Genomic DNA, 12,322 nt, shown 5'->3' with positions numbered 1-12,322 from the left:
CGGGCGACATGCCTGACATCAGCCAGCAGTAACACCAACAGGAGAACTGGAGGTAGAGAAGCAATCACTCAAAAGCTCAGACCCACCACTCTTGGTGGCCTATGTCCAGTGCCGGTGCATTAAAATATTTTAATATTTTATTAATGTTCATAATTTAATTAATAGGAAACTTTTTCTTTCTTAAAATACTTTGTGAAACAGAAGAACTTCCCTTACTGACAGAAATAAGATCTTGATGTCTATGGTAAATATATTAAGAAACTGGCTATTGGGTCTTTAGGCTATCAGTTTAATGCACTGTGGTGCTCATCCAATGCTCAATTATAGGAACACCTGATGATCCAGAACACTGGCAAATTCCTCTATCCTATTACCCAGGATCCTCAGTGATCTTTTAAAAATATAAATCAGTACATACAACTTTCCAGGTAAAACTCCAAAAACGGTGTCTCATTCTCACTTGGAATAAAAATGAAAAGGTACCCCCCGTGTAACTTCTCCGGCCCATCTACTACTTCACACCTGCTACCTTTGCTCCAGCCACTCTGGACTTGTTTTTTCTTCTTTCCATTTCTTGGATACACCACATTCATTCCTGTTTCAAGGTTTTACTACTGCTTTTTGCTTAGTATAGAAGCCTCTTCCCCCATAGCTTATCCTTTCTGGCTAACCCTCCTACCTAAAACAGCTTTTAGGTAGCTTTTTTTTACCCTGCTTTATCTTCAAGATAGTATTTGTGATTGTGTGAAATTACTCTATTCATTTGTTTACTTGTTTTTATTGTTTATTGCCTACCTATCCTCAAAAGCATGGGAGTTTATGAGTCAAAAAATTTATGTCTCATTCATCTCTGGAACCCTACCTACCTCTGAGAACACTTTCTAGCACAGAATATACTTTTTGAATAAGTGAATGAGTTCAAATCACAGCAACATACAGTTATGGGGTGATTTAAAAGTTCACATTTGTTGCAGCCTCACAGTGACTGAAAATCATAGTCTAAGTTTCACAAAAAAACTCCTCTTTTCTTTGCCTGAAAATACAAGATAGAGCTTAGTTTACTTCAGACAGGTTAATCTGCTTCATTTTCAAGCTGACACAGAACCTGTTTTTCACTGAATGTTAGTCTTTGATTCAAATAAACAGCTTTCATGAAAGTATATAGCATTATGAAAATGGGAAAATGCAACTGCCCCAATTTTAAGTGGGACACAGGTTCATGAAATCAGTATGTCAGAACTTCTCAAACATACTAATAAACACTGTTAATTCTTTAAGAATACTGGAGAGAGCATCAGGTGGGAGAAGGAAGCTATGTAAAGTCAAATTTCTTACAGAAAAGGAAAAGATGATAACAAATATCAGTTTTGTTAATTATCTAAGTGGCAAGCTAATGCCCTTTGAAAGAGACTCCAAAGATAATCATTGCAAGGGTTACACCAGGTCCCATCACGGACACGTAGCTGAAGAAACGCTGTAGCCACTGAGCCACAGGGAAGCTCACTGCAGCTACCCAAACCATGGTGACTAATGACATCTAAGGATGTAACCACCTCCACACAACATGCCTTTGTTCTCAGATTTTCACAGATGTGATTCCATTTGGAGTTCTCCCAACACCGCAGTGTTTCAATGGTCCCTAAAAATGTGCTAGAGACAAGTATTATAACCTCAGAAAATATGAGCCTTTCTTAGCCACTTCACCTTCCCTGAGGAGGGAACCGCGACCACCCAGTGCTCGGTGTGAATTAGAGGGCTTTCTGGCTGGGCTATGAAAAAGAAAAGGAGGTGCTATTGTATTTTTCTGTCACTGTGCGTATGAAATAGCTATTAACGCTAAGGGAAGTTTTATGTGAGCCTTAGGAAGGAAATCTTCAGAACTATGAAGAAATCATCTCAGCTGAATTTAGCTGACTCAGTCCTATATTACACATGTGTTAGAAAAGGATTAGGGGTTGTTCAGTCACAAAATGTTTCTAGATTTCATTTTAAGGAAGTCAGGGCTTAGCAATTTCAAACTTATACATGGTTTTAATGGTTTCTTCCTCTTACTCTCTGACAAAATATTTAAAACCATGTCGATTTCTGCAAGAAACAAAAACAACAACAACAACAAAAAAACCCAGGACTTCAAAAACAGAAACCAAGACAGGCAAGTACATTGGGAGATAATAGGCAATAGCTGGTGCTAAAAATGATTATAACACATTTTAGAAATCAACCTTCAGTCAAATTCTACCAGTAGACCTATGGATAGGTTCTCAGATAAGCTAGAAGTGAGAACCAAATAAGAAGTTACAAGGTTATGTGAGCAGTGTCTCCCTAAGAATCTGCAAGGTATTTCTACATCTACTGCATTCACGGTAGTCTATGGACTGCCATTTCACTGAAGGTTGATCATGTAATTGTGAGATGTTATTGCATTTTACTGATAACCTGAAAAAAAGTCAAGCCCTTTTAAAGTCATTGTACCACTTAGCATATTACTTCTACCAGAGCTAAAGTTAAGAAGTAAAATGAGAAAGATTTTCTCATTCTCACAGCTGATTCCATACTCAAATGCAAATCAGAACTAAGCTACGGGCATTTGACAAGCACCCATTGCACTTGTAAGTTTTTTTAAAAAACAAAAAAGGAATAAAAGGAGATAGAAAAACAAATCAATCTAAGGTAAATGGGGAAGATAACTGGATAATGGAGAAAAAAATCTTCCATAGCAACAAAATAGAAGAGATTATTTATGTAGATTTACAAGTAGATGAGCTCCAGATGTTTTTTTTTTTGATCTACTTCTCCCCAGGTGCTTTTCTGCTTAATAAATACAACATCCAAGTTGGAATATTGTTGAGGCATTGAATCACCTAAATTTTGGCTACGCTCTTCTGCTGTTAACTATTTTGAGCTATTTCTCAATAAGGCAGCCGCTACTGAAATCATAAGTACATAGGCTTGGCAGAGCCAGAGAGAAAAAGTGCAGTCCACAGATTTGTTTCTTCTGTTTTCCCAAAACAGAATCTCATAAAAAATATGCCCTCAAATTTTGTCACTATGTTGCTGTCAAAGAAATTCTGCTCTTCATAACTCTGAACATTAAACCCATAGTTCTTGTGCTACGGGGAAGTTATAGAGCTCCAGGAAGTGGAGAGGCACCATTGCAACTGTTCAAATTGTAGCCAGGCAGAATAATCAGTCAATCAGAAACTTCAGTTCCAGTCGGATGGAAGTTTTTGGGGCCAACTTGGAAAAGCATACAGAACAAGTTTGACTTTACTGCCAAGATCATTTCCAGGACATTGGCTAATTAATTATAAAAGCTTTTTCAAAACAAATTTGAGCCTGGCAACCTTTTTTTCCTACCCAAACAGAGAGAAAAAAAAAAGGTTAAAAAATAAAAGCCTGAGTTTATTGTGCGGGGGGTTTTTTTGCCATAGCTTCATCTTCTTTACAAACCCATTTTCTTCTCACCCTAAAATGATCCAGAAGCTTTTGTATTTGAAGTTACTAAAATAGTAAGTACAGAAACTGAAAAAATATTAGTTTGAATTCCTAATCTGCCTTTGATTGTAGATGAGATCATGGGTCAGTTCCAAAACTTCTCTTCATACTCTTTGGTGGGAAGCAAAGAATGGACTTTCTTCCTCTTTGTGGGATGAAGAGCTCATTGGATTAACTGCAATTACTGTAATAGATACAATGTAGATGGACAGTTGCTCTTAAAATGATATATTGTGTTTTGTTAAAAACACACAATAGGGATGCCTGGGTGGCTCAGTGGGTTAAGCAGTTAAGCCTCTGACTCTTGGTTTCAGCTCAGGTCATGATCTCAGGGTCCTGCGATGGAGCCCTGCTGGGGGCTCTGTGCTCAGTGTCCAGTATGCTTGTCCCCCTCCCTCTGCTCCTCCCCCTGCTCTCACACTCAGTTTCTTTCTCTCTCTCTCTGAAATATACAAATAAATAAAGTCTTTTTTTTAAAAATGATAGTATTCATCAGCCTTCGCTTCCTGGCTTTGAAAACAAAAAGGACAAAAACTTCTGATTTAAATCTTCTTGGTTTCACTTAATATGAACCTCAATGAATATGAGATGTTCATGATAGGCATCAAAGATTCTGGTTTCAAGTACTGCAATCACACAGGTTTTACAGCTAAATCAACACCCCCGAACCATTATGTTCCAACATACTTCATCTAACACTGGAATCAGAGCTTATGTAATATGCATCTTAAGCCATCAAATTTCCTCTGCATATGCCCAGATCTGAAGACACTCAAGAAGGTAAGAAATTTCTCTTAGCCAGCATTTACCAGCTGCTTACTGGCCAATTCCTGGCAAGAAAACTGTCAGTAATAAAATAAGCTTTTTTTTTCCAAAAAAAAAGTCTGTCAACCAGATATTCCTAACTCTGCCTTATCCTGTATCATGTGTACTGCCTTATTCAGTATCAAGACCCCTGGCAAACCACAGAAACAGAACCTTACTAGTAAATGTTGAATGGAGCCAAAATGGGCCAAATAATTTTGAGGGCAACTCTAAACAAGTCCTTGTTTACTGAGTTTTCTCTTTGCTGCTACAGCTATGTAGCTCCCAATGTATCCGATATTTAAATGATCTTCTCCTGCTCATTTCAAGCGGGAGGCAAATACAAGGGAGGAGAGCTATCCATATCAGCATATGAAGGGGGGCAGCTCTAGGAATCAAGACTCAACCTCAGTGTAACAGGGAGGTGACTCAGCCTGACAAAGGCCAAGAGAGTTCCTCTTCTGAGGAACACAAATTAAACTAGGAAGGACAACACTAGATTTCAGAGAATCCTGAAAGTCAGGTAGGGAAATCTGAACTTAACTTGATGGGAAGCCATTATAAACCTTTGATCCAGGAGAGAAATATGAGGGCAATAATATGAAAAACATATTACTGAAAAAAAAAAAGAAAAGAAAAGAAAAAAACATATTATTGAAATAGGAGAAAACAGAGACAAGGTAGTTCCAAAGCTTTTCTAGCAATCCAGTACGAGATGATGAAGGCCTGAATTGGGTGCTGCTGGTGAAGGCGAGGAAGAAAGAATCCAAAAGCCACTTCACAAGAAAGAACATAAATTCACCTTTCCTGTACCTTTCAGAATTCAGCAAGGCCTCTAAACCTCTGTCACTACTCTAAGAGCTGTCCAGGAAAGAGGCACATCATCATAAGTCTCCATCGCCTTCGAATATATAATTCAGATTTCTTTATTCAGGTGGAATTTTCACCCAATTAGTCCAAAGTAACTTGTTTTGTTTTTTAATATAAAGCACAAAATTATACCTACTCACCCTTTTTATGTCCACCCAACTGGGAAAAATGGCCCAAATTCTACCATATCTTTTTTTAAAAAAAGTAAATCAAGGGGCACCTGAGTGGCTCAGTTGGTTAAGCATCTGCCTTTGGCTCAGGTCATGATCCCAGGGCCTTGCTCAGTGGGAAGCCAGCTTCTCCCCCACTTCATGCACGTGCTCACTCTCTTTCTCTCTCCCTCAAATAAATAAAATCTTTTTTTTAAAAAAAGTAAGTAAATCAAGATTCAAAACCTAATCGCTCTTCATGTCAAATAGGCTACTTACTATGTTTTAATAGACAAACCTACATACAGCTAACAAGACAATCATTACCTTTGCCTGACATATCCCCCAAAAGTTAACCATAGCCAGCATTTTTTAAACCTTCATACTTTATCAATGCACTTTTTCCTAAATTATCTCTTTTAATCCCCACAATAACCCTGTGGTAGGGATTATTATTACTATTTTAAAACTGAGATGGGGCGCCTGGGTGGCTCAGTCATTAAGTGTCTGCCTTTGGCTCAGGTCATGGTCCCAGGGTCCTGGGATCGAGCCCCGCATCGGGCTCCCTGCTCCGTGGGGAGTCTGCTTCTCCTTCTCCCAGCCCCCCTGCTTGTGTCCCCTCTCTCGCTGTCTCTCTCTCTCTGTCAAATAAATAAATAAAATCTTTAAAAAAAAAAAAAAACTGAGATAACTATAGCTCCAAGACTTAAGTTGTCCAAGAGAATACATCTGTAAGGGTTGGAGTCAAGACTAATTCTTATCTTCGAACTTCAAATCCCTTGACATAGTGCTTTCCCTTCCCTCAGAGAACATGTGCAAAAAAAAAAAAAAAAAAGAACCCATCTACACATATCAGTTCCTTTCAAGTTAGGGAACCATCATCTCTAATCTTATTCCAGCACCTTCCAGACACATATTTAGTCTTCGGTTTCAAAGTAGTCAAGATTTCTTTGCTTACCTGGTCCTTCTCCGGTTTATCAGAAATGTCATTCAGACTGGAGGAAGTCAGATTCCTATGGGTCATGGCTGGGCTACCTGAAAAAAACAAAAGTGAACCCTAATTGAAGACTTCAAACACAAGACTTTGGCTGCACACTTCATAAACACTTATAGATGATGATGAGAATGGCAATATGCTTTAGTTCCACTGGGACTCTGCTGAAGAGTCTTCCAGAGTACAGGTTGGAGCACAAAGATGGTTAAGCTAAAAGTATGTAAAATCGCAAATACCATGTTTAAATCTTACTGATTTCAAGATGAGTTAAACTTTAGAAGAAACATCTAAAACTATATGCATAAAAGTAAATTTACTCCTCGTTTGGCTTGCTTTTTGTCACTGCCCTTTATACACATCCTGATCTACCTGGTATCCTTCCCTTTTCCTACCCCCTTCAGAGACGGCCTCTTTCCTCATGTCAGCAGAAGTGGCCCCAGACTACAGGCCTGGACCTCCTCTCTCCAGGCCTCTGCAGTCCTTCCTGGGGCACCACTACCTCTGATCAACCACAAAACCCATCTGTGTTCCCTTTTCCAGTTCACACTTAACCAAAGATTTCTCCGTGGTGGGCATCTGATCCACAATCCCCATTCTTTGCCTCAAAGTAGTGCTACCATAGGCCCCTTACTTCTTGCATTCCCATTTGCCAGACTCATATAAGCATAACCCTTATTTCCCCTCAACATGCCAATCTTCTTATTCACATTACGTGATGGGTTTCATCATGAGCACTTCACGGGAACCAAGCTCCCTGGCAATACAGTGGCTGTAGGTCAAGTCTACTGGCAACCCAATGACTTTAGACACCATTATACAAGTAAAGAGAGGAGGGACATCTAGAAGAGTGATAGCCCATCTTCAAGTAGACTATGTTAATCAAAAGAATAACATTCTGTTCATTCTGCAGTTGGACTTGAAATTTCTAAGCTTACTAAGCAAAAGAGTAACTTTTCAAAGCCAGGGTGTTTGACCCAGCCCCTGCAGGGAGCTGAGTAATGCATTCATCATTAATCCTCAATGATCTGACTCAGGCTGGTCTTCACACCAAAAGGACAAGGGTTGAAAAACAAGCACCAAAGTTTGAACATAGCTTCACGTTTGCTTCCAAATTATTTTTTAGATTATAGACTTTAATTCCTTCAGATAGAAACTTCAACACATAATTCTACCGCAGACTAAAATCTACTCCTAATAATTTAACGTCTAAGTAAAAGCAGTTCTTTAAAGAATATAATTGTCTTTACTAAATCAGAAAAATCATAATTTTCTTGAGCTGGCAAGACAGGGTATTTTCCACTCTGCTGCATTTCATTGAGTAAGCATGGCCTAGATCTCTTAAACCCTTTACCTGGTGGGACATTTTATTCTAGGAAAATCTGAGCACAGGGCATTTTTCAAAGGAAAGTTACATCTGAAAAACTGCTTTATGAGCAAAATTAAAAGAACCTTTTTGAAGGCCACATTTTCTTCTCTGAACTACACACCAGGTTTCCAGCATGCACTCAAAACAAAAGACACCAGGTACAAATGTGAATGCTCCCAAACAATGCCGGGCTTGAAAGTAATAGGAAATGATGAGTAGCTATAATTTTGCACCTGGCATTAAAAGCAAACGCCATTATTTGGACTAGCTGGGTGAAAATTCTACCTGAATGACTGAGGAAATCTGAGCTATATATTCCTAAAGCAATGAAGCCTTGGCAATCCTAATCCTAAATTAAAAGTAGCTTCTGTAAATTAATAGATAAGACTGATTTCTAATTATCAAATCAATTGATGTAAGTGGCAATACTGAAATAATCTGAAAGAAGTTTCATTAAGTGATTTACATTTTCTGGGAAATATCCTAGATTCATTGATTTGCTTTGGAAACCATAAACACTGCAAAGGTGCATGTTTGTCCAAGCACTGTCCCACTGCTGCAAAATCTAAAGAAGTAAATGCCAAAGGAATCAAGTTTTTACTACAATGGTAATCCTGACTGATGTCACAACTTTTCCAAGAAACCTCATATACTGCCTCATCATTTCTCTCATGATAGCATGGATGTATTTGTACCAGACAGGGGTTCCAAGGAAGGCACAGGTCCCAGGAAGATGCAGGAACCAGATGGGGAAAAGTAGGTCAATGTTAAGAATCAACCAAATCTACTGTCCCTCCTACCATTATCTGATTCTCATTAATAAAAGTAATATGAACAGCTTCACTGCTGTTTAACTTTGTAATACGGTGGAAGAATCCAGAAGTCAACACTTCTAGGTAAACCCTAAGCAAGATGGTAAGCATGCTTCAGTGTTTTCCCCACCTCCTGCCCAGCAAACTCCTCACTCCTGAGTCCAAACACCTTAAACCAAAAACAAATGCTTCCCCATGCAGTGGTCTCCAAAGTGTGGTGCCCAGACCAACAACATTGCCTTACCTGAACGCTTATTAGAAATGCAACTCCTTGCAACTTACCCTAGACCCACTACAGTGGTCCCCCTTATCTGCTGTTTCAGTTACCCAAATTCAACTGTGGTCCAGAAGCAGGTGAGCCTCCTTCTGACAAATCATCAGAAAGTAAATAATAGCTTAAGGCTACATTACAAGGCCTATGTCATTCACCTCACTTCATCTCATCACGTGGGCATTTTATAATCTCACATCATAAGAAGGGTGAGTACAGTACAATAAAATATTTTGAGAGACCATATTCACATAATTTTTATTATAGTACATTGTTACAATGTACTATATACAATTTATAATTGTATTTTATTAGTTACTATTGTTAATCTCTTACTGTGCCTAATTTATAAATTAAACTTTATCATAAGTATGTGTGTACAGGAAAAATATAGTATATATAGGGCTAAGGCATCCACTGGGAATCTTGGAATATATGTCCTGTAGATAAGGGGATCTGCTGTATAATCCAAACTCTGGGTTTGGGGCCCAGTAATGAGGTTTTAACAAATCTTTAAAGTAATTTTGAAGCATGCTAAAGTTTGAGAACCACTGCTCTAAATAAACCCGTTATCTTAAGAGGAGAGTGGGCCCCAGTCAGAATCTGAATTGAAAGAAACATATATAAACTGAAGTAGGCAGAGGGGTAGTTCTGACGACCTTGCCCTCCTCTAAGTCACTGCTCCAAACTACTGTTATCTCAAGAAATCATTAAGTTAGCAACCTCATCACATAAACACGCAGAAAGTGTCTCGCCTGGCTTTTCCTCTAAATCCTCTCCTACACAATCAAATAAATAAATAACTTTGGAAACTCATTATTTAATCAGCCTTTTCCAGAAATATATCACCCAAATCCAAGAAGACAAGGACAAGAGCCAAAAGAGATTACAAACCCGATTATATCCGGAATCAGAAATTTGTGCATGGCATTTTAGCAAACCCAGGAAGCGGTTATGCAACTGATCCCTAACAACGTTCTATTGTAGATATTTTGCACCTGACATTCAATAAGACACATTATCAGGATAAATCAGTGCTTTCTATTTACAGTTTGGGCCTATAATGCAAACTCATTATACTGCAGTCCTGAATGAGTAGGGCTAATAAGAGAAAATGTCAGCTTGTACCAAAAAAGTGAAATGCAACAGTACCCTTAAAGTACCTTACTCCTTACACAGGCAGGGGTTCATTCAACTAGTCAACTACCACTAGTCAGCCCTTTCCATCAAAATCCAGGGCATACAAATGTCATATAACTGCTCTTGGTCCAAAGAAACTTTTAAGTTTGATTTCTACAAAAGAAGAAGAATCAGCCTCAGGTGCATAATCATAATTAATTTCCATAGCACTGTTTTCTGGCCATAAGAAAAAGAAAGCTTTGGAGAATCACATTTTAGGCAGTTTCATACAACCAAAAACAATTTCACTTTGAAAGTACACACTTGGCAAGTACATACTGTCTTCTATAAAAATTAATTGAATTCTGTACTGTTTGAAAATCCTTGTTATTCTTTAGCACACGTAGCAATTCATAAAGTCCTTTACAATTATATCTATTAGATACAATAAAAAGCAGTAAGGAGAACTATAGCATAGGAGGAGGATATTTAAATGTGTACACATTAGATAAAAATGTAAATATGTATGTAATGCAATGAACACATGACCCCCCTCACCTCATACCTTTACAATGAAGCAATAGAGAATCTAAGAAAAAGCTAAAACAAAGATCCCCTTGGGTATGAAAAAAACTGGGTATTTTATTCTTAATAATAATTAAATATTTTTAGCATGAAAAATAACTGAGGTAACTTCCACATAACAGACATAAGGGAATCTGGGTGTCCATGTCAGAAAATTCAGAGGTATGGTCTGATTTGCACTCCCTGAGATCATAAAACTAATAATTAAGTGTAGTTTTCGAAGAATGCATGCAAATGTGTTCTTCTCCCCCACTGTTGACATAACTCTACCAGAAATCATCTATATCTAAAATTAAGGGGCAACTAATTTTTTTAAGTATGAAGTACTTTAACTTACATTGTCTTACTTAATGCTCATATAAGCACTTTGAAGTTAGTATGATTCCTATTACCACTTTACACATAAACAAAATTGAACCTCAAGGAGGTTAAGTTCATGGTCACACAGCAAGTGGTAAAACTATCACTTAAATCTGGATCTCTTAATACCAACCCAACTGCCTCTGAGAAAAAACTGGCCTCTCTATGTTATTTCCATAAATAAACACACAAACCTCACCATTTCTAACAAGGAGAAAATTTAATATACAACCACAAAGAATATATTCTATTTCCATGCCAATTTATGTGCAATATAATATCATTAAGGATATTCAAGGCAGAAACGTTCTTGGTTGTCAATTTAGCTACTCCCAGAAATAAAGTATACATTTACTTTTTCATTTTCATAAAGAAAAAAAAGGGGGGGAATGAACTTGCTACTCTGTTTGCCACTGTGATTAAACAGTAGCCCAAAACCACAGCTCTGTGTCAAAGGAGAAAAGGGTGCTAAAAGCAACAGCAATGTAATTATAAAAGCAATAATGCCACATCAAAAACTAATGATGTATTGTATAGTGACTAACATAACAAAATAAAATTAAAAAAATAAAAAAATTGAAATCTTTAAAAAAAAAAGCAATAATGCCGCATTCCTCTGAAGGTCCTACCTCATAATCATAGCCAAGTACTACTAAAATTCCACAATGTACATACAGTCAACTATCCATTATTTCCATATTGGTTTTCTACCATATTTCAAGTTACTCCAACTGCAATTTCTTCCTAAATTCCACTAAAAGCAGGAATATAAGGGAACAAGGAGAATAAATCAACTGGGATACGAGCAATGAGTTGGAGAAAGTCTAGAAAGAATGGCTAAAAGGGAAGCTTGGATTTTGTTAGATCAGTTTCCTAGTCTTTTTTAAGATTTTATTTATTTGTTTGTTTATTTACTTAGAGAAAAAACTCCAGCGAGCATGTAAGCAATGGGAGGGGCAGAGAGAGAGAGAGAGAGAGAGAATCTCAAACAGACTCTGCACTGAGCACAGAGACTGATGCAGGGCTTGATCTCATGACCCTGAGATTATGGCCTGAGCTAAAATCAAGATTCGGATGCTTAACTGACTGAGCCACCCAGGTGCCCCAGTTTCCTAGTCTTCCATGGCAACAAAATATCAAGAGCTGCCCCCACTAAAAATAATAATAACATAAAATGTCATTAAGACCTCCCATCCATTCTTACTTCTGACCTCCAGATAAAAACACAGAAATATTCAAATTGTAAATATTAGATGAAGGAAAGTTAAAAATCTTACCAGAAGGAGCTCTTTGAAAGAATTTCATAACTAAGTGAATGTCAGTTTGGATGTTTTTGCTTGTTTCATTTTTAATTGTTTTGTTTAGAAAATTTTTGTTGTTTGTTCATGCTTTAATATAATATAAACTCCAAAGGCCCAGAGTCAAAGCCTTAGGTTTGTCTTATTCACAGTTTTAGCCTCAGAGCTTGGCACTAAGTGGCACTTAATAAATATTTGT

General features: G+C 37.6%; 1 protein-coding gene across 8 annotated transcripts in view; it reads right to left on the bottom strand.

Annotated features, from left to right (window-relative positions):
- Nucleotides 1-12,322, bottom strand: part of SLC4A4 (solute carrier family 4 member 4) — a 340,863-nt gene that overhangs the window by 142,969 nt on the left and 185,572 nt on the right. For all 8 annotated transcript variants that reach the window (XM_027598149.2, XM_027598150.1, XM_027598153.2 and 5 more), the window contains one exon: nt 6,277-6,353. In XM_027598149.2, the coding sequence (XP_027453950.1) occupies nt 6,277-6,353 (77 nt within the window). The remainder of the gene's footprint in view (nt 1-6,276; nt 6,354-12,322) is intronic.

This window comes from Zalophus californianus, chromosome 2, assembly GCF_009762305.2.
Source record: "Zalophus californianus isolate mZalCal1 chromosome 2, mZalCal1.pri.v2, whole genome shotgun sequence".
In the NCBI taxonomy this organism is placed as follows: Eukaryota; Metazoa; Chordata; class Mammalia; order Carnivora; family Otariidae; genus Zalophus; species Zalophus californianus.
The sequence above is the reverse complement of the archived record's forward strand: the minus strand, read 5'-3'. Positions and strand labels throughout refer to the sequence as shown.